We start from the raw sequence: 27801 nt of genomic DNA, 5'->3' as shown, positions 1-27801 counted from the left end.
GTTGAGTCTAGATTCCAATCTATATTTCTCTTCTCTCAACCTCCCACATACTGGGATTACAGGCGTGCATCACTGTACCTGCATTAGGTTCTAATTTTAATGCTTATGGCCTGAAATGGTAGTTATGTGTCATTATCTTAAAATCTATCAACTTTAGCCCATAGCAATTTTCTGTGCTTATAAAATATTCTTTAAATGAGAATTCTGACCCATCCCAACTTCTACATTATATGTGACAAAATTAAATGTGACAAAACTAATAGTGTCAAATATAAGGTTTGAACTTATAATATTACTAGTATATTGCTAAAACTCTCTCTATGTGTGTGTGTGTGTGTGTGTGTGTGTGTGTGTGTGTACATGTGTGTAAGCTAACATTAATCATGGCAATTTTGGGGAAATGGGAAAAAAGCATTAGCTACATTCTAACAAAAGATTATTAATGAGTTAAAATTATTGTAATTCACCATTGTTAACAATTAGTTTAGAAAATCTAGTTATGGCAACATAATATTTTTAAGATCCCAACATTGTTGAGAATTAGCCAGCTTGGATGAGTTATGTTAAACACTAATGCTGAGAAACATTCCAGGATCATAATTTTTACTCCCTTTTATAGAACACTTTCTTGATTTTAGCCCTCACCTAGCCGTCTTGATACCAATCCCTCTCCTGCCTTGAAGTAGAACAAAAAAATAATAGTGACTATTTCTATTTTTTATTTACTTAGAGTTCATCTCCAGCTCTTCACAAAAATGCTTAGAACTCATAATTTAGTTGCTCTTACTTCTAGTGATATATTTCATCATTTATTGTCATATGTAAGCACTAAGATTAATATAACACATTACTGACATTTTAGATTATGGCAGTGTTTAAATTTAGCAGCTTGATTAATTTTACCACTGTAATATGATTTGTTTTATGCCATCAATGGTTTTACACTATTTTTTCAACTCTTTGAAAGTATTGAATTCCGGGTCTCATTACTGTCCAAGAATTTGGGGATTATCCTATGAGGATGGTTTGTATCTGCAGTGCCATGGGAACCACTAACCACAAGTGCCTCCTGAGCCCTTGAAATATGATTTGCCTGAGTTGAGGTGTGCTACAAGTGTGAAATATACACAGCATGTTAAAGACAGTTAAAAAATTTATGAAGAGCTAAGTATGATTGTACATGCCTATAATCCAAGTACTTAGGAGACTGAAATAGGAGGATTGCAGGTTTGTGGCTAGCCTCAGCAACTTGGCCTTCCACAACTTAGTGAGAACTTGTTTCAAAATAAAAAATTAAATAGGGCTGGGATGTAGCTCAGAATTAGAATTCCCTGGTTTAAATACCCAGTACCACCACAAAAAAGGGAAAATATCTCATTACATTTTATATTGATATGTTTTGAAATGATAGAATTTTATATATATCAGGTTAAAATATGCTATTAAAAATTAATTTTACTTAGTTCACTTTTACTTTTTTATGCCTACTAGAAAGTATAAGCTACACATGAGAATTCACAACATTATATTTCTATTAGACAGTGATAGCTGACATGTGTATCCTTGTGTCTTATTCCAGCCAAGATTTCAGGAAGGTTGCCAGCCTTACATTAAATGGAGTTTCAGTTACTGATATGCTATGGTCCAATTTATGCCTTCTATAAGAATTTATTTCTGAAAGTATGATCTCACTTTAATATTTAACCATTATTTGTCTTACTTTACTCCACACTTATTCGACTTTATAATAATAGCCTTTGAACATGAGTTAATTTATTTTCAATTGGTCTGACAATTTATGGCATGAATGGGAATAAAAGCAAAAGAGCTGGGTATAGAGAAAGAAAAGAGATGTTTTTGATCCCTAGCAGTAAACCACGGTTCCTGTGTTCAGTTTCACTAAAGTCACTCTCCACCTTCTATGTGATGATTTACTACTAAAGTCTGTCTTCTTTCCACTATCTCTGAACAAACCCAAATCTTCCAAGTGGTTAATAAACTTCTTATCTTTTGAATACTGAAAATAAAATAAACTTAATCCTCAGGGTTGTTCAGGCAGCAGACTGGGAGCCTTTTAGATGGTTCCTAGAGATACAGGACAGCTAGGTTTTCTGCCCTGTGTGATTATCAATCTTTCTCTCACATGCATGTATGTGTAAGGGCATTAAAGGTGCTTCTCTGTGATAAATGTCAGAATATTCACAAAGTGAATATTAATTTCAGCATTGTCAAGGTCAGATATGTACCCAGCATCATTGTTACTGGAATTTTTATTGTGGCTGCTGTAAGGAGAGATATTTAAACTTGGTCTCTTTTTACCAAGTATCAAGAGAGCAAGTAAGCAAAAATTTTCATTATCTTTCAATTAATAACTCAGAAAGAAATGCTTTTGCATAGACTGATGTTTTAATTATAACAATTATTTTGATTTTCTTAAAAGGGATCAAGGTGTCAGTTTTAGAGGCACTAAGTTAGGCAGAAACAGCATAAACAGATGATCACAAGATCTGGAGACCAGCTGACATTCCTGAAAAGCAGCTGACTATAAATGGAAAACAAAACAAACAAATAAAAAACCCAGAAAATTGTAGAGGAAATAAAGAGCTGAAATGGTAAAAAGGTATGTGATGAGGCCATTCATAGAAGTATTCATAGCTTGGTGTCTGAGAAATTCAGAGAAAGAAGGGTGGAGATGGAGAAAAGTACTGCATTTTGACTGTATGTATGAGAATAAATAACCAGCTGAGCAATCTCTAAATAGTGAGGTACCTCGAACCCAATGTGGTGCTAAAACTGTAGTATTCACCCACCCCCATGGCAACACCCACATGCCTGCCCAATTTAGTCTATTTCAGTGTTTCCCATCTCAGAGAAGACCACTCAAATCTCAAATTGCCCAGCTAGCTATGTAGGCCAGTGTCTTGTTTTTTCTTTTCTTCTTCTTTTTTCTTTGTACTAGAGATTCAACTCGGGGACATTCTTTCTCCAAAATATAACCCAGCCCTTTGTATTTTTTGTTCACTTGTTTTTGAAACAAGGTCCTCTAGTTTTCTGAGTGTCTTGCTATGTTCCTGAGGCTGTCCCCAAACCTATGATCCTCTAGTCTCAGCCTCCCAAGTTCTGAGATTATAGGTGTATACCACCACACCTGGCTGCAGGTCATTTGCTATCCCCCTCTATCCTCTTCACTCCCATTCTCCAACCTGAGTTCTGTTAATTTGACCTCTCACGTAGGTCTTACATCTGTCATCTTCTCTTCATTTTCAACACCGTCCGTTTAATTCAAGCTTTTAACCTCTTTCTTTCGGCTAACTCAGATACTCTACCAGCTTGTCCTCCAACACCCACTTTTGTCCTCTCAAATGTAGTCTTTAAATAGTAGAGCACAATATTTTTAAAGCTACTAACTTCTTTCTGATTCCTAGAATAAAATACCCAAATTATCCCAAGGTCATTAAGGCCTGATATAGTCTCTCTGGCCTCTAGAAGTCTCGCACCCTTCTTCTCTTCTCTTCTGGCTCTTTGTGGTCATGACACCTTCAACTGTGAGATCTATGGAAGCCATCATTTTCTTTCAGTGCCTGATACAGTAAAAGACAGTTAATTTGTACTGAGTAGTGTCTTTTTTCTAAACACTATTCATAAGTTATTTGTTGTTAATCTTCACAACAAACCTACAGCTAACCATTGTTTAAACCCTACTTTTAAAGGTAAGGAAACTGAAGCTCAAATATGTTGAGTATCTTTATCTCAGCCACAGAACCTGAATGAAGAAGGGTCTGGATTGAACCCATGCTTCCTGACTCTGGGCGTTATACTCTTTTCTGCTGGTCTCTGTAACAAAGATTTATTAAAGAAGATGTGATGGCATTTCCTGTTTCAGGGTAGCCCAAAATTCTGACTTCTGTGAAGCCTATGTGTCAGGAGAATAGAATTCCAAATTTCTTCTTTAATTTATAATTCCTTTCAAATGAGCCACTTTACCCAAAGCATTTGCTTATCTTTTAAAGTCTAGAAATAGATAAACAATTAATTTCTTACCTAAAGAGACGGTATCTTTTAAGGTAGGATCTTTTTGCCCTTATAAAAAATATGCTCACTTGACTGCTAAAAATGGCTACTTCCTTCTCTTCTAACAAATGATAGCAAGGATCTTTTACAAAAATAATCTATACATGCCATTTATTGCTCTATTAAAACTTCAAACATTATATATTGATATTTTTTCATTCCGATCATAGTACAGGTCAACTTCAGCAAAGGTTGCTGGGATGTGGTTACATTATCACCATTGGAAGCACTCTGGGATGTGCATAAGCTGAAGATACTTGCTTCTTTGATGCACATTCATTTATATAGAGCCAAGATGTATGTGAAGAAATGTATCTTCAAATCATTGTGAACTAAGTGTGAGAAACCAGCAAATGCTCTTCCTGGGGCTTTCTGTTTGTGACTCTTCTATAAGAATTAAACATCAGTGTATGGCCTGCATGTTACAGAAATAGAACAAAATTGTAGCTCTATATGGGTTATTCTTAATGAATTGAAAACACTCAAGTTGTGATGACACAGGCACACCTTTTCCTTTTTATGAAACATCCTTTCGGCAAGTTTAGACTTATAAACATAATTCTGGTCAAGTCTCATGTTACACCGATTAAACATCAGTGCTATGCAATGCTTCGCATCCCTCCTCACATACAGCATCTCTCCATGTTCTTCTAATAATCATGAGAATTAAGAAGAGAATATTTTTCCATTGATTGTCTAGGGAGGGAACCAAAATTCGAAGTTTATGGGTTTTAGACAATAATAACAATATCATATAATTTCCAATGCTCTGCTTCCTGTGTCATCTCATATATATATATTTGCGGTACTTGGGATAGAACCCAGGGGCATTCTATCTCCAAGCTACACCCCGATCCTATTTTTTAGTGTCTGTCTCTCTCTCTCTCTCTCTCTCTCTCTCTCTCTCTCTCTCTCTCTCTCTTCTCTCTCTCTCTCTTCTCTCTCTCTCTCTCTCTCTCTATATATATATATATATGTATATATATATATATATATATATATATATATAATTTTTTTTTCTGGTACTGGGGATGGAATCCTTCTACATCCAGTCTACACTCCCAGACCTTTTCTTATATTTTTTGTTTGTAAACAGGGTCTCTTAAGCCAGTGAGGCTGGCTTCAAACCAACACAGTCCTCCTGTTTCCACCTCCCAAGCGTGGGGAGCGTGGGGATTACAAGCATATGCCACCAAGCCCGTCAGTCTTTATATTTTTTTGTAACAGGGTCTCACTGAGTTGCAAGAGGCCTCGCTAGGTAGCCAAGGCTATCCGCAAACTGCAATCCTCTGGTCTCCACCTCCCCAGTGCTGGGATTACAAGTGTGTGCCGCCACGCCTGATTCCATAATCTTATAATAGCTCTGTGATATACAAACTAAGAACTTCTGAGAAAATCATGTTCAGAATATTTATATATTCTGGACCAAGAATACACTACTGCTAAATAACATGTTTCATTTCTACTTGAATCTTTTAATTATTTTCCCACACCAGTTATCTCAAAGAGAGCGTCCCCTTTTCCACTATTTGTATTTGAAAGTTTTTTATAAGATGTAATCCCCGCGCTTGGGAGGCGGAGACAGGAGGATCGCGCAGGTTTGAAGCCAGCCTTGCTGACTTGAGAGACCCTGTTTCCAAATAAAAATATAAAATAGATCTGGGAGTGTAGTCTGGATGTAGAAAGGTTTCCAGGAACCCCAGTAGCACCAAGAAAAAAAAATGTCCTGAAGAATTCATTTGAAAATTAGAAATTTTTGTAAATACTTGTTTCAAACTGATTATTTTAACATTAGAATATTTGTTATTCTAACAAAAAAGATGAAAATTTAAGCTTTATGTATCATGAGAGATATGACATTTTTCTAAAATGGGTAGAATATTCCTTTATTTGTTGATGGTGCTTAACAAAACGGAAAGGAAATTTTATGATAGTTCCATGTATTGGAAAGAGTGGCTTGGTTCTTCAATATCAGATTAACTGTGTCATTGGTAATATAGTTCACCTTGAAACTATTTTCAATATTTTTACTTGAATTCATCATCTCAAGCCTTCCCCCAAGTGAAATTGTAGTTTTCCATTTACCAGCTTGTATTTTCTATTTTGGAAAGACCAATGCCAAGACCATTATCCATCAAACTCATTCATGTCAGGGTTTCCTGAATTGTTAGATTTGTCCTTCATCCTTGAAACATCCTGATTCTTCTTTTTATTTCTTTATTTTTCATCAGTAAAATTCTTAGTTGTTCTTCAAGAAATGTTATTACCAAAACTCCCCATTACCAATCCTATCTGCTTTTATACTCATTGATAGATTTGTTTTTGGAACTCTTCTATACTTAATTATATCTATTATATTAAGTCTATTATTCATCTCTATGTTTATTTTATTGTGTGTGTTTGTTCTCTTTGAATAATTTTCTTAAAAATTGCTAGATGTAAAATATTTAGCAATCCTGGAGAGAGCACTGAATGGTAAACACATATAAAGTATGATTAGACTTCAAAATCTGGTCCTTTTATCTAAGCTTTTCAATCACAATGAAGAATAACCAGACTCATACTATTTCATGGAGGAGGGAGGAAATTTTAAGTCAATAATATTTGGTTTATATTATATCATGCCTTCACTAATCTGTTTTTTGGCATGAAATATTTAGAAAGTTTATTTTAGAATTCAGTATTTTTATATTATTATTAATTATTATTATTATTATTATTATTATTATTATTATTATGGTGATACTGGGGGTGGAACCCAGAGGCTTTCTACCTCCGGCTATACTCCCACACCGTTTTTATATTTTATTTGGAAACAGGGTCTCACTAAGTTGCTGGAAGCCTCACTGAGTAGCTGAGGCTGGCTTTGAACCTGTGTGATCCTCCTGTCTCAGCCTCCCAAGCGCGGGGATTACAAGCGTGTGCCACCCACACACGGCTCAGAATTCAGTATTTTAAAAACCTGCTTTAGCCGGGCGTGGTAGCGCACACTTGTAATCCTTGTGCTTGGGAGGCGGAGACAGGTGGATCGTGCAGGTTCAAAGCCAGCAGTGTTAGCTTAAGAGACCCTGTTTCATATATATATATGTCTGGGAGTGAAGCCCGGAGGTAGAAGGGCTTCCAAGAACCCCAGTACCACCAAAACAAAAACAAAAAACAAATAACTGCTTTTGCCGGGCATGGTGGCACATGCTTGTAATCCCAGCATTTGGAAGGCTGAGACAGGAGGATCTAGGTTCGTGGACAGCCTCAGCTATTAGTGAGGCCCTCCACAACTTAATGTGACCCTATTTCAAAATAAAGAATAAAAATAGGGCGGGGGTGTATCTCGGAGTTTGAATGCCTCTGAGTTCCATCCCTAGACTCTCAAAAACAAAACAACAACCACAAAAAAACCTGCTTTAAAACTATTTCAGTGATTAGTGGCTCTCTCTTGCTTGGGCCAGCCTTTGCTTTAAAAAGTCCTATGTTAGCCGGGCGTGGTGGCGCACGCTTGTAATCCCTGCGCTTGGGAGGCGGAGACAGGAGGATCGCACAGGTTCGAAGCCAGCCGTGCTGGCGTAAGAGACCCTGTTTCAAAAATATAAAATAGGTCTGGGAGTGTAGCCCGGAGGTAGAAGGGCTTCCAGGAACCCCAGTACCACCAAAAAAAAAAAAAAAAAAAAAAAAAAGTCCTATGTTATGTTGATACCATTTGTAATTTCTCTTTTTTACTTGTTTTATTTATTTATTTATTATTTATTTATTTTTTGGTGTTACTGGGGTTCCTGGAAGCCCTTCTACCTCCAGGCTACACTCCTAGACCTATTATATATATATATATATATATATATATATATATATATATATATATATATATTTTTTTTTTTTTTTTTTTTTTTTTTTTTTTGAACCAGGGTCTCTTAAGCCAGCGCAGCTGGCTTTGAACCTGCGCGATCCTCCTGTCTCCGCCGCCCAAGCACGGGGATTACAATCATGGGCCACCACTCCCGGCTTAGTCATACATCTTAATGGGATACAAGACGGTGGAAACATACATGCACAAATTACCCAATTAGCTCTTTCTCAATTCCCTCCCCATTTCTTCCCCTTCCCTCCTTCTCATGCTTGGCTTAGTGATTGACTTTAATATGTCTTAGGTAAAATGAAACACATTTGGCTGAGATCTTTTATCCTCAGTGTGTCATATTTTAGGCAGGATTTTTTATGTCATAAAAACAGTTGACTTACACATTACTCAGAAGTCTCCAGTTTAAATGACCCAAGATCTCAACCACAAAGACTGAAATCTTCACTACATTTTGCATTTCGAGACATTTTCTTTGCTTTCCAAAGTAAAATTCAAAATACTTAACATGTATTAGCAATATATATTACTACTTGGTTGTTTTAGTATAAAAAATTCTGAGCTACCTTCCTAGAATGACTTTATCTTGCGGTCAATTCCTATAATCATTTTTATTATCAAACCCCTTCAAGTTCTTAGTTGATTCACAAGAATTATACTTTCAAGACTATTTTTTACTGAGAAAGAATCTTCAGAGCTATTTATATTAGGCTGTCAAAATGTCCATTAATTGATATGTATGTGTATATATGAGATACTTATAAGAATTATTATTTGACATACAAATTTGTCTTTATTAGTATATACATATATATTGATTCTCTACATCTTTGCACACACATACACAACATATAGATAGATAGATAGATAGATAGATAGATAGATAGATAGATAGATAGATGGGGGGAGTTAGTTTAGCAAATAGTAACCATTAAAACCCAAAGCAAAATGAACAGGTACTAATTGTTTTCTCCAATTCAATCTTACTAGGCTTCTCTGATTACATAATAGAAACCTACCCTATAGTTTTTGCTTCTTTCTTTCCAAATTACTGTCCTTTCTCCTAACTATGTATAGTTCCTTCAAAAAGAGTTTTTGTTTTTTTGTGTGTGTGTTGTTTGTTTTTTGTCTTTTTGTTTTTTTGTAGGGTTTTTTTGGTGGTACTGGGGTTCCTGGAAACCCTTCTACTTCCAGGCTACACTCCCAGACCTATATATATTTATTTATATATATTTAAATATATATATATATTTTTTTATTTTATTTTTATTTTTTATTTTTTTTGGAAACACGGTCTCTCAAGCCAGGGCGGCTGGCTTCGAACCTGTATGATCCTCCTGTCTCCGCCTCCCATTCATGGGGATTACAAGTGTGCACCACCACACCCGGCAAAAGTTTTCATTATGTTAATAATGACATTGCCTGCAGGCTTTTTGATGTCACATTTCTCATACAGAATAGAAAGAGATTTCACCAAAATATCACAAAAGCTGTTAACTACAGAAAAAAAAAAATCAAGGAGATAATCAAAGTATGTGCTTTATTATCAATGAGTGCAAATGTTTGCAGAAATGATTTGCATTGGAAATATGCTAATTGAGAAAATCATTGGCAATAGAAGCTGCTACTTCAAGGAGGAGAGCTTTGTAGTGTAAATCTATGTAGATATCTAAAGATAAGTACTTATATTCTTTGTTATCCATCTTTAAAAATACTCAAGAATTTTTAAATTAGTAAACTGATAAAAAGATATAATCATTCTCAGAATTTTGTCCTGAGTTGAGGGAATATGAGGTATAGGTTATTATTAGAATTACAAAATATTCAGTTTTTTTTTCAAACTCTTCTTAATTTGGTTCTAAAACAAACAAAAGAGGTCATTAAACTGATGATTTAGGAACATTAGAACTAATTGTACTACAAAGACTTTTGAAAACAAAACTTGAAATACCTAAATGTTCAACTCCATATTGTGTAGCATTAACATTTATCTTAATTTTGAACTTCTCACTGAGATACATTAGTCTAATGGCTGAGGCATATGTCTTGTTCGGCATTATTAAGATAGTGGCACACCTTGGTCCTTTTCAAACTTTGTCTTTGAAACCTCTATATTCATATTCTTATTTGAAAAAGATTATTTAAAACTCAAGATTTTTTCCGAGAAACATATTTTATCATAATTAAGTTCTTTAATTACCAAATTAAAGACCTACACTAATTAAGACACATACTAATGCATGTGATCTATGGTCATAGCCACACAACTGCCAAACTATGGAACCAGCCAAGATGTCTATCAACAGATGAATGGATTACAAAGCTATGAAATATGTACACAATCAAGTTTTACTCAGACATAAAGCAGAAAAATATGTCATTTGTGGGGAAAGGGATAGAACTGGAGAACATTTTGCTAAGTGAGATTAGTCAGCCACTAAAATTTAAAAATCAGATGTTCCCCCTAATATGTGGAAGCTAAGGAGTAAAGGGTAATAGGAAGAACTCTAGACTAAGGAGGAGAAACCATAGAGAAGCAAATAAGGTGACCCAACTGAGGGATATGAAAAGGGAGAAGAGGGAAATTTTCTAATGTACATGATGTACGTTCACAAGCATATCAAGTCAATCACTAAGTCAAACATGAGAAGGAGGGAGGGGGAAGGAAATAGGGTGTGAATTGTGGAAGGGCTAGGTAAGTGATGTGTGCCTATATGCCTCTACCATCTTGTATGCCTTTACGTTGCATAACTACAATGCACCAATTAAAATAATAATTAAAGTCTCTAAAAATCAGTAAAGTGAATTAGTAGATGGATAGTTTATAGAAATAGAAGGAGAAGTAATAGAGACAAAAGGAAGTTAATTCTCTTTTGTTTTAAGACTCCTTGATCATCAGAAGGCATAATATCTTGAAAATGTTTAGCGAATTAAAACCAGATTAACTCCACTGTCTTTGAAATACTCATGATTTGGAAAGTGATAAAGAAGTCTAGTTCACAAACATATTTAAGCTTTGGAAACATTATTTATTTACAAATCATAAATGTCTTTAAAAAGAAATTATTATCATATTTCCTATCATAATAGGATTAGCAATCACAACAAATGATTTGATGATAAATTATCACTGATTTTTTAAAACCAAAGAAACTGATCATGTCATCTCAACCAATCAGAAGTTATCACATCGAAGATCAAAGACCAAAATAACAGAAACTATGGACTTATACATCTCAAAATAATCATATTACATTTGAAAATATGCATGCAATTTCAGAGGAATCATAGACTCTTGATGACAGGAAAAGGTTCCTATCATAGAGACAGGAATATCATATCTCCTATCATATATAAATAATCAACTGTACCTCATTAAACATGGTAGAATCTCTCTCTCTCTCTCTCTCTCTCTCTCTCTCTCTCTCTCTCACGCACATACACACAAATATACACATACACTGTCTTTCATATGATTATGTTATATGTGATTAAACATATGTTATTAAAGATTTGTCTAACTTTTATATACCGTTTTTGCGTTGATATGCAAAAAGATCTCATTAAAAAGTGCTTTTTTATCCTACAAATTTATATATAGTCAGAATTTTCAGTTTCCAGTACAAATAGTGACATGTAATACATCTCATTTACTCCAATATAACTATTTAATTTCTTCTTAGATACAGGTGTTATAATGAATTTCTACTGTAATTCAATATTGAAATTTAAAAAAGGTAGTTCAGTAGACTGACATTGATTGACGAGTTACTTGCATAGATTATGCGTATGCTCTGAAATCTTTCTATTCTTTGAAGAATAGGTAACTTCAATGGAAATGGAGAAAAATTAGATGCAGTTTGCCACAAAATTATTGTCCAACTGAGGGGATCAGTGGAGACTATTACAGACATCTTAGAAATGATGAGCAGTTAAGCCCATTACGTTTCTTGACTGACATACAAAAATGTAATGAAATGGAAAGCTGAGGCTGTTAACCATATTGATTTCACATCTAATTCCATTGTTGAGCATTTTGAATCTCCCTTTTTATTCTCTGGTTTTCAGCTCCTGTGTATGTAATATATCATATACATAAGGGTATATTAATTGTATTTAAATATATACTTTATATATGTGTATTTGAATAAGCTCACAACTGTATACATATATATATATGTATATGATATGTCATCTATATATGATATTACTCAAAGAAAAAACACTAGAGAATTCATAGGTTGGAATTTATAGCATTTTTGTGAATAAAAATAAGCATTTAATAACTAGTGTCAAGACTGTCTTGATACGAAAACATTGTGAAGTACTCATCAGAAGGCTTGAATTTCTTTTTTTTTTTTTCTTTTTCCTTTCTTTTTTTTTGGTGGTACTGGGGATGGGGTTGGAACCCAGAGGCTTTCTACTTCCGGGCTATACTCCCAGACCTATTTTATATTTTTATTTGGAAACAGGGTCTCTTAAGCTAGCGAGTCTGGCTTCAAACCTGCGCCATCCTCCTGTCTCCACCTCCCAATTGCGGGGATTACAAGTATGCGCCACCATGCCCAGCCTCCCAGACCTATTTTATATTTTATTTGGAAACAGGGTCTCACTAAGTTACTGAGAGCCTTACTAAGTAGCTGAGGCTGGCTCCAAACCTGTGCCATCCTTCTGTCTCAGCCTCCCAAGCACAGGGATCACAAGCATGTGCCAGCATGCCTGGCAAGGCTTGCATTTTCTGAAAGAAAAAAATTGTATAATTTGATGGTTATCCTTTGAAGTTTTGATATTTTATTTATTCAAACCAACATAAATTTGTGACATTTCTATCTTAATATGTGAGGATATTAAACAAAATCTTGTAGTATTTTTAAATCATAAAATAAATCGTATTTTAAGACAAAAATGTCAAAGGAGAAAACAGCTTAGTATTGAAGAGCAATCCTTTCTCAGGAAAAAAAGGCAAATGGTAACTTCACCCCAACAAAGAGAATGTTCTAATTCGGCTGGCAAATGGCAAAAGCACAGACATTGCTTATTAATACTTGAACTAAAGGCCTTGAATGTTCCTTTTTACTTCCTGTGTCTATTATCTCTGGAATCCTTCTGGAAACTCAAGCATACATTTTTGGTAATAGTGTCCAAAGGCCATTAGGAAGACAGACAAATATAATTGATGAGTAAATGATTAGGGTTTGCACTACCCATGCCAACTGAGTCCAGTGTAGTACTTACAGCCTAATATTCTCTAATCAATAACATTTAAGCTTTATAAATATAAAGAAGTCACAAGGCAGGCAAAAAGCTCAGAGGTTCATGTTCATACAGTACACATAGATGCCAACGCGAACTTTCTCATCAGGTATGTTAGACTATATCTGGCCACTTTTAGTAATGGTACCAAATCAACAAAATCAAAATCTAGACAGTGTATTTTAGATTTGTCACTTATGGTACTCTGTGACCATTGTATTTAAAGTCATTCAATACAACACACATTTATTGAATAATTTCTGTATAGCAACCATCATGTATGTTATCCCTGTAGAGAATACAGTTGCTACTATTATTTATGAAATGAAATGGACTCTTCTGACCACTTTCCCTGGGAAAAAAGATTCAGTAAACTATGTGTCAATGGCTGGGCTTAGCCATGGCTTAACAGAGGAAGTGTGGCCTGAGGTTTGTTCTTATGGGATTACAGCCTGGAGTTGCTGATATCCTTATGATGTATTTTCCCTACGATGCCTGATGGAAGCTACTGTATGGTTGATATTATCTGATTTCCATGAGTTTTCAAACTTGAATGATTTTTCTCATAGTCATCGTTGGGACACACACACACACACACACACACACACACACACACAGACACCACTTTCTCCTCTTGCTCTTGGAGCCTCTGGAAACTCACAGAATAGCATGGCACTTCTCACACTATGAGTATTTCTGCAAAATTGGTTACCTGCTGTGCATGTGAGAGGTGAGATAGAGTGTGAGTTCATTCTCTTCTCCTTTGCTCCTTGAAACTTGTAATTATTTGAATTGCTTTTTAGCAGGTCATTGTTCTATAGTGGATTGAATGGGTAGAAAGTTTCTCAACACTGCCTCTTCTTTCCTGCTCTCGGGCATCTGCGAGTCTACTCATTAGTCTGCTATTCCTCTGTAGATTTTTCTGCCTTGGGAAACCTTGTCTGATCTCTTCTACCTTTGAATGTGTTCCATGTTAGGCAGAAAGAATGACAGAATTTGGGCCACTTAAAAATCTGAGTCTTTGTTTTCAGTTTGTGCTGTGTTCATGAAAAGGAACGCTCTTTCAGTGCAGCCATGAGAACGCAAGAAGGAGCACATGTATTTACTCCATTAGAGACCACTGGGCCATGCCTGTACATACTATGTGAGTGGTGACTACATTTGACAAACATCTTAAGCAGGTCACTGGGGCTTAGTACCCTTGCTCTTCCCTCTATCTTCCTATTTGAGAGGAATAACAGACTCCAAACCAACCATGTCCCCTCTTAAAATGTTTACACTGTTCTTATAAATGTATACCTAATCATAAAACCATGAAAAGTGCTTCAAATACTGTTATTTTGGTTGTTGTTTGTGGTGCTGGTGATTGAACCAGGGAAACTTTACCTCCAAGCTGCACCACCAACCTTTCTTCATTTTTTTTATTTGGAAATGAAAATTAGAATCTCACTAAGTTGATGAAGATAGCTTCAGAATTGCAACCTTCCTGTCCCAGCCTCCCAAGTACTGGGTTTAGAGGGATGCATCACCACACCTAGCTTCTATTACTGTTCTTTAAAATATTGTACTGTGACAATCTAGTTAAACAAATAAGCAAATAGGGTTTTATTTTATTTTGTTCTTTAATTATGAACCCAAATGACTTCTTTGTTATAGTACATTTATAATTATATAGCTATAATTAACTGTGACATGAATTGAGACTCTCCATTTCTCGATATTGTCTTTCTAAGTTCCCTTTGAAGCCGGACGTGGTGGCGCACACTTGTAATCCCAGCATTTGGAAGGCTGAGACCAGAGGATTGCGGTTTGCAGATAGCCTCAGCCACTTAGTGAGGCCCTTTGCAACTCAGTGAGACCCGGTTTCAAAATAAATAATAAGAAATTGGGCAGGGGGTGTAGCTCAGAGGTGGAATACCCCTGGGTTCCATCCCCAGACCTGAAAAAAAAAAAAGTTCCTTTTGAAGAACAGGTGTTTGTTAGAGAAAAAAATATTCCTTCCTGGAAGAGTATTGAGGTGGGTAACACTGAAAAAATGTCTGTGAAACATAATGTGTTGGAAGGAGGCGTCTTCCTGTGAAAGAAAGTTTGCATTTGATAAGGCATGGAAGAGCGAGAGAAGGCCAGCAGAGATGAAGTGGAGTGGGAGTCATGAAAGTATCAGCATGATATCTATTCCACTATATGTAAATATGTAAACACAAGTTTACGGATATGTAGGCATATATGCATGTGTTTTTTAGTTCACTCACTGGAAGGACCTAAAAGTGACGGCACTCAAATAGCATGAACACAACTGGCATTCTGATCTTTGTCTGGAATGTCATTCCCCATCAAGAAGAACCAGAAATTCCTGTAGAAATGTCTGATTTCAGAGCTAGGTCAAGCTCAAGATGGGCCAGACATAAAGGAAATGCTCCAATAAAGAAAGGGGCAGATCACAAGGACACAGGGACCAACCAACCTAAAGAAGGCCTTGCTGGTCAAATTTGGGATGGTTGGAAGAATAAAATAATTAATAATGAATTAATTATGAATAGAACAATAATAAATATCATAAGAAAATAAACTCCATCAGGTTGCTAGGTATAAAAGTATGACCTCTTGCTTAGAGTAAAAAATGAAATACAAGCTCTTACTTAGTAAAATTTGAAAATTTCTGAATCTTGAAATACACCTGGACAGAGCATTTTGATTAAGTGATTGAGGATTGTTTATATCTAATTTCATTAATAGGCAAATTGTCTATCCTTGATTAAGTACAGTAATTGATATTTGAGAACTTGGAACACTAGAAACTGAAATTGAAAAGGAAATGCTAAAAGTATTTAAAAGACCTATAATCAGGCAGCATTTTATTTATCTGATATATTCTTTTGATGATGAGAGTTTTTATAATGCTATGCCCATGTATGAAAATATCACTCCCAATATTACTACAATGTTTGGAGAAGCATGTGTAGCAGGGTGAGACCTGAAGAGAAATACACCAAACCTGTGTGCGTGTTTGTTTGTATGACTTTGAATCTCACCATGTTGTGTAATTGCAAAGCACCAATAAATAAATAAATAAGAAAGAAAGAAAGAAAGAAGGGAAGAAAGAAAGAAAGAAAGAATGAATGAATACAGGCAATATTTTAAATAAATGAATAAATAAAACTTAAGTGCTGACTAAAATAAAAACAACAGGATAAATTACCCATAACTATGCTGTTTTTAAAATTATAAGTAAAGCCAAAATATTCAAGTACTTAATTATATTTCTCTTTCTATAGTTATTAGCAGCAAAGACAATGATATATTGGTAGAGAAGAAAAATTTTTCTTTAAAATTTTTTTGCTTAAGAATTCAGATTCAGATATAACTCTTTTCTTTCATTACACCAATATACCTTGATAGTGTCTTTCATTAGAAAATGAAATAATTCAATTTTTATAAATTTTCTCTTGAATTTTAAATTTGATTCTAAAGTTTCATTATTTTCTATTTAGTGTTTTATATTGATTTCTTCCTAATTTATTTCTTTTCTATACAGTGCAAGTTCCAGGGCCAGTAGAAAACCTGCAAGCAGTATCTACCTCACCTACCTCAATTCTTATTACCTGGGAACCCCCTGCCTATGCAAATGGCCCAGTCCAAGGTTATAGATTATTCTGCACTGAAGTGTCCACAGGGAGAGAACAGGTAGGTAAGGGAAGGAGTCACAGAGCATCAACCTAGTGGGGAGCTAGCTTTTGAACTGGAGAAGTAGAAGACCTGAAAGCTCTTGATGCAGTCAAGTGTTTAGCATACTCATCAGACAGGCAATTCATTTTAAAAAAAACTTGTTATTGGAAACGTCAAGCAATGTAGTTGAAATCTGTTATGAAAGAAGTAATGGGACAATAAATAAGATTGATAAAGAGGGTGCCAATTTGGGGCCAAGCCTGGGCCAGTGTGAATAACTCTATTTGCATTAACCCATCTGACCTGGGAATATTTACATTTTCCATTCTTATCCTATAAGATTATTGTCTTTACATTCAATGGCCTTAGCTAAGCTGCTTTTTTTATTCTTACATATTTGATTATTTCTGTCCTAACCATCAGACTGTGACTTGTCATTCCTTACTGTTTTCAGAAGTTACTTTTAGAACCCTACCCTCCTCCTCTTTGAATTTTCTTTGTAATTCATAATTCTTACCGATGCCTGAAAAAGAGAAAAACTAGTTGATCAAGTAAAATCATAGAAAATAAGTCTTTGGAAAGAAAATAATAGTCAACAATCTCATTTTGTGAGATATATATGATGTATACATATCATATATAGAGAGAGAGATGTGTATTTGAACATTCTCAACTTTATGTGGGAAAAATATAGACAAGTAAACAATTAAATAGAAACATAGCCTCAAGATATCATAGTCCTATGATGTGTGAAGGTTGCCAACCAAAAAGAGGTCTTCATGCTTCTACATAAACTGCATTTACAGAATATTTTATTTAAGACATTTTTATACTATAGCTCTATTCAGAAAGTTTAGGTCTAGTCTCAGGTTATAAGACACCATTAGCTGAGCTGCTGCTCTTAGGTGATCCTACTTTTATTCTTGGCTGTTCCCATACCAGTTTTAGCTCTTATTTTTCAACTCTCTGTTCGATGTACTTTTCTATATATTTTAGCCTTTCAGTAATGCACTTCACTAGCCCATTTAAATAAATTCAAAAACAGCACCACCCAAGATAGATGTGAGTGTGCGGATCATTCTGTGTAGTTAGCTGATGGGCGCTGGCTCTGATTTCCCTAGGGACTTTCATCTTCAGTACCTCATTGACTACGGATGTGAAGTACTGACAACAGTTCCTACCTACATCACAACCTACATTTTTGGAGCCAGAAATTATGGCAAAGTATCTGACAATTTCCAGAGCTGTGGCCATATTTCATTAGGCAACTAACTAAAACTCTGGCTTTTGGATGAATTATTCCAGTTGGGGTACAGGAGCAAATCTCTGTTCCCATGCATTTCCACACTGCCTTCCGCCTGCCAGGGGTTGGAGTGGGTGGAATAACTCTTACTGTTCAAGGCTCTGGATGGTGTAAAACAAATTGGAGCCTAATGACTATAAAAATAGCAAGGTGCTATTTTAATAAGGAGACTATCAAGTAGTTGGGGCTGTAAGGGGGAGTGTGTGTCACAAATGAGGTTTTACAACAACTCATTAGAAGGCTAGCATGTAGTTTCACGAGCAGGAGTAACATCCGACTCGCTGATTGCACAGAATGGCTGCCATTTCTGCTTTAATGTGCTTCCTTAATAACAGTTTTGGCATTTTATGTCTCCAGAATATAGAGGTTGATGGACTCTCTTATAAACTGGAAGGCCTGAAAAAATTCACGGAATATACTCTCCGATTCCTAGCTTATAATCGCTATGGACCAGGAGTTTCTACTGATGATATCACGGTAGTTACACTTTCTGATGGTAAGTTATAAACTGAAATTTTAATCACAAATTTTCTATAAGAATGAACTACCATTGGTGTATATGTCATAAATTCCATTGTGAAGGCTTTCTGAATATTATGTATGGATTATTTTAGCATAAGTTAGAAATTGCTCACACTATTATTATCTATTATTATAAAATCTAAACTCAGATTTACTCTGTATTAGCATGCAATAATAAATAATCCTCAAGGTGTGACTGCTGCTTAAGAGTTCAAATTATTTGTGTGCATGTGTTTATTTTTGCAAATGCTCTAATGCAACCCATTTTCATTGACTTTTTCTTTTATTTCTCTCTCTTTATTTGTGTATGTAGTACTGGAGATTTAATCCAGGGGCATTCAGCCTCTCAGCTACAGCCTCAGTCCATATTTTGTTTTGAAATATGATCTTGCTTGTTTGCTGAGTCTCACTAAGCAAATGTTGTTAAGGCTAGTCTCAAACCTATGATCCTTTTGTCTCATTCTCCTGTGTAGTGAGATTACGGGCACATGCTACCATGCCCAAATTTATTTATAATTCTAAAGAACACATGATTAAAAGTATACATGACAGCCGGGCGTGGTGGCGCACGCTTGTAATCCCCGCGCTTGGAAGGCGGAGACAGGAGAATTGCGCTGGTTCGGAGCCAGCCTCGCTGGCTTAAGAGACCCTGTTTCCAAATAAAAAAAAATATAACATAGGTCTGGGAGTGTAGCCCGGATGTAGAAGGACTTACAGGAACCCCAATACCACCAAAAAAAAAAAGTATACATGGCAAATATTTTCCCATGTTTTTCTTAATGTGAAAATTCATTATAATGGCAAACACTGTAATGACCAACATTATAATAACCAAACACTGAATGCTTTAACAATAAACATTAAAATGTATACTTTTAGCTTTACCTTTTCTCCAATATATGTTTTTTGCACCTTTGGGAAAAAAAGTCAATTGGCTATAAGTATGTGGATTTGCTTCTGTATTCTATATTCTGTCCCTGGTCAATGTGTCTGTTTTTGTGCCAATGCCATGCTGTTTTTATTACTATGCTCTGTAGTATAATTTGAAGTCAGGAAATGTAATGCCTCCAGTGTGGTTCTTATTGCCGAGACTTGCTCTGGCTATTCTGGCTCTTTTGTTTCTCCATATGAAATTTAGGACTGATTTTTCTTTGTTAAAAAAATGAAAGATTTGACATATTTTTGAATGCCTTAAAAGAGAGAAATTAATCTTAATGAAGACAATGGACTTGACTGTGCAGTGGCAGGAAAAAGTAGAGACCTGAGGGTAATGAAAGGTTGGAAAATTTAATACAAATTAAAAATAAAGTACAGTAAGAGTGTAAGATATGGGGCCAGTGGAAACTCAGGCAGGTGCAAAAATGCAGACATGACCCCTATGAATATTAAAAATGACTCAGAGCTGGCGAAGATTTCCCTGATAGTGTGTTTAATTCTATAAATTATTGATATTTTAAATTAAAAAGTGACTTAAGTTTGTGCTTCCCTGTCCAATCTATCATTCTTTAATCTGGGAAAGCATCTGGGTGGGTATTTCACAGAATGTCAATGGCATGAGGAAGGACACGTGTGTTATTAAGGACAGTGCAGAGAGAACACAGGAGTGATTCTCATTTGCAATTCCAACTTTAGAAAATGTATTTGAGATGTAAGACCACTTCAGTGTCATTTTAATGTAATTCTCCTGCCCATCCATCTGATTCTGTTATTGAAGACAGAGCAGAATATTGCCAGAATAAATTACTTCACAACTTATAATTATAAAAATAAAAGAAAAACAAATGAAAATGAATATTTTACATAATTTATGTAGATTTCATTCACACTCTGAACTGCAATACTGTGGCCTTATTTTCCACTTTGGTTTTAAATGTCATAAGTGAGAAAGATAGATTACAAATCATTAGTCTGAGAATCATCTTCTGCAAGTGTTGCAGCAGTTTGGATGTAGACAATGTCTGTCACACACACACACACACACACACACACACACACACACACACAAAGGTGGAGGTGGATTTCAAGGCCCTAACTCCAGTAAACATTACTGAATTCCCTCTATTAGATACATTTGATAGGAAAAATCAGGAATTCTATGTTCCTATTGGAGGGAACATCCTGGGCTCTGCATTCATCTTTATAATCAACCCATCTCCTCTATTTCCATCAGAAACCTCTGCCCCTGACTTTGGTCCTCTCATTCCCCAGTCCCCTTCCATTAACTTCAATCTGATTTTTTTTTCTTCTGAAGTTGTTCATGCTGAGCTCACACATCACATTTAGATATATTTATCTAAAAATCACCTGATTCCCAGTCCTCAGTCATGGGACACTATTTCTTTTAGTTATTTTTTTGTATATTGTAGCAAATAGATGTTGTTAAAATTAAATGGGGTAATCCCTGTATGCACTTAAAGAATACCTGCTGTATATGTGTTTAGTAATTGTTTTCTATGCCAACATGTGTATCTATTTTTCTTATTATATTTAATGCTTCTACATATGAAGGATGCTGTTATATTCATCTCTGTATTCCTCCCAACTCAGTAAATATTTGCTGACTAAATTAAACAGGTTCAGCAAAAGTGTACAAATGTTTATATGTGAAAACTTATCCTTAGGGCTTTCCATTTGTGGGACTCATTTGATATAACGCTATGTTTAAATGCATCTATATTGTAAAGAACATTATATTTCTTGTCATATTAGAGAAACCCTTACTGGGATTTATACTGAGGTAGAGAAAACTGTGAATAAACAAAATTAAATGTAAGTCATTTCTTTTCAGAATTAATCATCCCAATGCTATCCTGGCTTTTCTAAACTGCGTGTAAATATTTTTATCCAAGTGAACTCTCATTTCTATTATAGCTCTGCTTTAAATATTTTTTCTGAATAGAAATATAATTTCCCTTCCAATTTTTATACCTAATTAACCATGAATTTACAATACCCCACTTACTCAAACTGTTGAGATTATTTAGCATGAAAGGATATCTAGTTTTGCCAATTTAAAAAAAACTAAAATTTAATTACTTTTATTTTGGTACTAGGGATTGAACCCAGGAGCATTCTACCTCCTAAGTACACCCCAAAACTATTATTTTTATTTTTATTTTGCCGGTCTGGGGATGGAACCCAGAGACATTCGACCTCTGAGCTATACACCCTGCCCAATTTTTTATTCTTTACTTTGAAACAGGGTCTCACTGAGTTGCAGGGGGCCTCACTAAGTAGCTGAGGCTGTCCACGAACCGCGATCCTCCGCTGTCAGCCTCCCAAATGCTGGGATTACAAGCGTGCGCCACCACACTCGGCTTACCTTTATTTTGAAACAGGGTCTCACTAAATTCCCGAGTGCTCTGTTCAGTTTCCGAAGCTAACCTCAAACCTGTGGTTCTCCTGTCTCAGCTCTCGCCATCCTGAGGAAGGGGATTACAGAACTGCACTCCACACCTAGCTCAAAACATTTTTCTTGAACTAGTTCTCAGAGGAGATCTCTAACAGTTTTTATGAATGAATTAGCAGTTATAAATATCCACACCAACTTGCCCTGTGTTAAAAAGGAAAGAAGATCCAATTTCATAGGTAACCTAACTATAAGAGTGTGCTTATTACTGTTATCACTAATATTTATGGATTCATTCCTGGTGCAAGGCCTCGATCTAAGAACTGAGCATTAACCTTTTATCCTGACAGTAGTTTTCCTAACTTTACAGGTATCAAAACTAAGGCAACCTAACTTAGGGGATGCAAAGGGTGAAGAGGGAGACTCCCTAAAGCACATGATGTACTTAAACATATCAAAGTCAATCACTAAGCCAAGCATAGGAAGGAGGGATGGTGGGGATCGGGTACAGGCTAATTGGATGATGTGTGCATATACGTCTCCACAAGTCTTTTATCCCATTAAGATGTACGATTACAATGTACCAATAAATAAAAAAAAAAGTTAGAGATGAGAAAATCTAGTAAACCACAGAGCAAGGCCACATCAGGTAGTGACTAAATAGGCAGCATTCAGTATAGAGACAAGTTTCTCTGATTCTGGCATAAATGTTCCATATTAGTATCTTAAAGAAAAAGCTTATAATTAAATGAGTTATTTAGATTTATAAGCTCTGTATGCATGGCATCCGCATTTGCTCGGGGGAGAAATTGAAATGCCTATAATTATGGGGATTCATTTGCAAATATGGAAATCTGATGTGCCCTACAGAGTGCATTACTGTCCTGTTTGTAAAACAACAGTCTCCACTATGTAGAGGGTCCTCCAGGCCCATCTCTGATTGGCTCTAATAGACCTATTGTAAGTGATAAATTACTTGACATTTTGAAGACAAAATTTTATTTCCTTTCTATCTCATGAAACAATGACACATCTTCTTCAGAAGCAAGCTCACTGCCAGCATCTGACTCTTATCAATTGTATCTATATTTATCTCTAAATAATATGGAAATGCTACTGTGCAAAAGGGAGTAGGAATTGGTAACTGAAAATATTGTACAAAGAATTCTCTATTTGTCCCTTTCAATTGACAACATATTAGCAAAAGAAAAAAACAAAAGCCAGTATGCTGTCAATGGAAAATAAGAGAAATGCATATGGTAGAAAAATAGAAAAAATGTATCAGCAACATTGTTATAAAGACCTTTAGGATTTTATTATATTTGCTCTTTCTTTCTTTCTTTCTTTCTTTCTTTCTTTCTTTCTTTCTTTCTTTCTTTCTTTCTTTCTTTTTGTGGTACTGGGGTTCCTGGCAGTTCTTCTACCTCCGGGCCACACCCCCAGACCTATTTTAGATTTTTATTTGGAAACAGGGTCTCTTAAGCCAGCGTGTCTGGCTTCGAACCTACGCGATCCTCCTGTCTCCGCCTTCCAAGTGCAGGGATTACAAGCGTGCGCCACCACACCCGGCTGGCTTTTAATTTCTAATACATAAAATCATAATGCTTCAAAAATCATGATAGTTAGCAAAAAGAAGAACATATTTATTTTTTCTTACTTAGTATATTCTTTGCTTACTGGAAATAGGGAGCTAAATACCACTTAAAAACTTAAAATGACTTTTGAAGGTAATATAGCACGTACATAGCAAAGTACCAAATCAAACACATGAGAAATCTAAGTTATATTTTTCTTCCTCCAAAATTCAATTCCTAACATACCCTGAGTTATTGTTACCTGAAATAGTATCTCAACATCATTTAATTGGTTAAAAATGGATGTTATATGATTAGCAACATATGGCAGGTAAATACTAAAATGCTATATTAAACTAGGAATATTTTCCATGTTTTAATTGATTTTAACTGATCATATGATATTGATAATCATATAAAATTTTGGGGTTTTTGAAGTTAATGTTTTTTGTATTCATTTCACCAGTTTTTAATGGATAAGGACAGGGACTACTCATTATATAGATTAATATGTATTAAGACTTTGTTGAATGCTGTTTCTATTCTTATATGGAACAGGAGGCTTTATTTTATTTATGATTCATCCCAGATAGCTAGAATAGTTCCTGTCTCATAACAAATATCCACTGAATGATTGTCTTTGAATTATTTACATAATAGAATATTTACTTTCTGACACAGTAAATATTCCTTACAAGTACTAAAAATAGAGCTGTATATGTTGCTCTTTCTTTTGTCAAGAGTGAGTTCATTGAAATTCAGACAAGAGTAATGAAATACCTAAGAAATATACAAAGAACAATAACCTTTTCCTCTTTAATAGTATTGACTGGCTGAATGCTATTTGGTAACCTGCTTGCATCTGTGACACACAGGTTTAATTAGTAACATTAAAAAAGAAAGCATATTTTTCTGTGTATGTTTTAGGAGATAGTAAAGATTGTATTAGTGGGCTTAAGCAACCTGGGTGACCATTAAAATGATATGTTGCATCATAAAACTCACCAGATCCTGAAATGCACAATATCTTAAGTCTTTAAGACTACTACTCTTCGAAATCTCCCGCATGTTTTCATTGATTTGCCTGCTGACATTATCGCAGAAAAGCTGTAATTAAACGGTAGTATTTGGGACCATGGCAGGTGGTCTTTGGCCTAGCAGTTTTGAGGGTTCCCCAGAGGGATCACTAACGGGCCCACCAAGTGAGAAAAATATACAAATACAGTTATTTCTCATGTCTCCAGGTAAACCTTGAAGGACCACCTGCCTTAACCTATCTAATTATCATTATGAACTAAAAAAGACACTCTTTTTCTTTTCACTAGAGGGTTGGAATTTCTCTTTCAAGACTTTGGCAGTAACCATCACACCTTGTTTGATTCCTTTCAGTGCCCAGTGCCCCACCTCAGAACGTCTCGCTGGAAGTGGTTAATTCGAGGGTAAGTAGGCACATGCTTTCTACATCATTACCTGTCATTTATGTGTAACTTCTGTGTACCTAGCCACCATGTGAGTACAAGTTGATAGCAACCATGTGAAGAAATGTTCCAAAGTAACGAAGCAAGCAGCATCAATCCCACGTGCTCCTTCTTTCACCAGACTTGAATACACTAAATAAGAAATTTGTTTATTTCTAGAATAGTTGATTCTATAAATGTTATAGTGGTTAAAGGCTGTTCTAATGGAAACCATAGATTTTTTTTCTATACTCTCTAGTATACCCCTGACATAAATCTAGCAAGGTCCTAGAGAGACAGTTGAAAGAGGTGGGTAAGAAAAACTTTGTTTTCTAACAGATTAAAATATGAATTGAATATTTCATCATTACCTTTATCCTCCCTTATAAATATAGATTATTCTAGAAGGGTCATTCTAGAAATCCAGTAAAGCTGTATTTATGAAGCAATTTTACTCAACCATTAATAGTTCCCTGGTCAGAAAAGGTGCTGTGACTTTCACAAAAGCTTTCCTTGGGCTAAGTATTGCTGAAGATAAGTAGGCAAATGTCAGACATGAGTTCTCTAGAAACATGTTAATATTTCAAGACTAACGTAAAGTTGAAAATGTAGGACGGGGAGCAAGTGCCGGTTGACCTGGTGAGATGAGATCTGGTGAGATGCTCTTGTCACCTGGCAGCACGCACTCAGGGAAAGCACTTCGCTGCCTTCTGGACCGCAGATGATTCACCTTTCAACTGAGAGGACTCGTCTAAATGGTTTTTCTGGGAGAAAGCAAGGAAATTATGTGAATCTCAGAGAAAGCCATACTCTGGGTTTAAACCCTAGCTTTCCTTTTGAATCACCGCGTGTGGTCTTAGTAAAGTTTCCAACATCACTGAACATATTTCTATATTCAAATAGTATGAGTGTCAATGCCTTCTTTATTGATTTCGTATAAGGAATTAGTTATGTACCATATGTAAGGAATATAATTTTCTCAGTAGAGAATGCTTCACTCCATGTATCTTTCTCTGTCATATTTTGTAAAAGTCTGTGATGGAGCTCTATTTTGTGATTTTGATCAGATGCCCATGCCGAATGAACTTGTTATCTTTTGGAGCTAATGGAGTGCCTCCAAAATTGTTATCCTCCTATTTTTAATAACCTATTAGATAAGAACTAGTGAAACAAATACACAATTGGAATAAATAAAATAAAATAAATCCCAGAGAAAAATAAGGAAAAGGAATAAAACCAGAAATTAGCATAGTTCTAAAAACACTTTTATTTGTATTTTTTGTAGAAGTCCCATTTAAATTTAAAAATTGCCAATGCAAAGTCAAGTAGATATCACAGTTATTATATTCTGCTGTTAATGAATGGATATTTGAAAACATATTCTATTTTCTTATGTTCAAAGACTGCCTATTATGAGAATCTTAAATCTACATTTTTCCTCCAGGGCAGAACATAGAAACTGATAGATGAGCTGTTTTATATTTGTGTGCTCATGTCCTTTAAAAGCATACTCTAGCAAAGGATGAATGTTTTCTTCTGAAATGTGAATAAGGCATTATTGAATGACCCTAAGTGTTGACTGTATTTGAATATGGATTTACTATCTTCTTGAAGAAATAATCCCTGGATTGCAAAATTTACTTTTAAACTGCATACAAATATCATGACACCTTGTGCTTTCAACAAGCAAACATGGCTACACCTGCTTCTCTCCTTTTATAGTTGGTCTCTGGGACATTGCACTGCTGGAAAATTTAACTTGATCAGTTGTCTTCTGAATGAATACAGCAGGCACTAGAAAAAAATCTTCCTCTCTTTTCCCTTCTCCTTCCCTTTGTTGGCTTATTTCTTGGCTTTAAGGAATTATGCATTATAAACTCTTGTATTGGATTTTATAAAAAGGAAAGAAACTAGACTATAAAAACACTTTTTTCCACTTACAATATGTTGATTCAGAGAAAACAAAAATAATATTCTATTTTGATATTCTTTTATTTGGAATAAAAGTTCTCAAATGTATTAATATTTACCTCTGAATATTACCATTTCAAAGAACAAGCTGTGTTTTGAAAAAACAACATGATTAAATAAGAATTGTATATTTGTAGACCAACGTAATTATACCACTTTATGTTATTTATTTAACGTAGGGTTTTTCTTTCAGATAGAAAAAAACAGAATAACATTTTGAAAATTTATTCTGTAATGCATTTGCAATTATAAGGCATAATAGATCATTTTATTGTCAGTCAGTGAGGGAATCTGGTGCTGCTAATAGTTTTATGGAAAGATAGCTATGATTTATATACATAGAACTGAAAGGCCACTTTGAAATATAAAACAACAAAATGATAGTTGGTTATCAGATTATGGTCATCTATAAGGCAATTGGCCCAATAAATCATGTGCTCAGTAATTAAAAGAGATATTCTTATATAAGCAGATAAAAGAACCAGAGTAAATAAACTTACTATATCATCCTTTAAGCTGAAATCATAGAACACACTAGATTTTCTTTTCTCAGCCTCACCATGAACACAAATTTTGTTTAGAAGTAATGGCCTGACTTTTACATACTAGATTTAAGGTATTGATGAGATGGTTATCACTCATACTAAAATTTCTTTATAAGAAATAACATCTTTTCAGGAGAAGATGAAAATTTAAAAATCAATACTATTTTTGCATGTTTTTATTGGGACATTGCAATTCTACATCATAGCGAGACTGAAGGTGATACAAACAGACAACACATGTCA

At 35.1% G+C, this 27801-nt stretch overlaps 1 protein-coding gene across 1 annotated transcript in view; it reads left to right on the top strand.

Annotated features, from left to right (window-relative positions):
• DCC (DCC netrin 1 receptor) overlaps nucleotides 1–27801 on the top strand; it is a gene marked incomplete at both ends in the record, with an annotated part of 1196613 nt that overhangs the window by 856627 nt on the left and 312185 nt on the right. Inside the window, 3 exons of the mRNA XM_080714768.1 lie at nucleotides 16707–16855; nucleotides 18498–18636; nucleotides 24975–25024. Coding sequence (XP_080570894.1) covers nucleotides 16707–16855; nucleotides 18498–18636; nucleotides 24975–25024 — 338 coding nt within the window. The remainder of the gene's footprint in view (nucleotides 1–16706; nucleotides 16856–18497; nucleotides 18637–24974; nucleotides 25025–27801) is intronic.

The sequence above is a fragment of the Muscardinus avellanarius genome (assembly GCF_963383645.1).
Source record: "Muscardinus avellanarius genome assembly, chromosome: 17".
In the NCBI taxonomy this organism is placed as follows: Eukaryota; Metazoa; Chordata; class Mammalia; order Rodentia; family Gliridae; genus Muscardinus; species Muscardinus avellanarius.
Note: the sequence above shows the minus strand (reverse complement) of the source record. Positions and strands in the feature narration are given on the sequence as shown.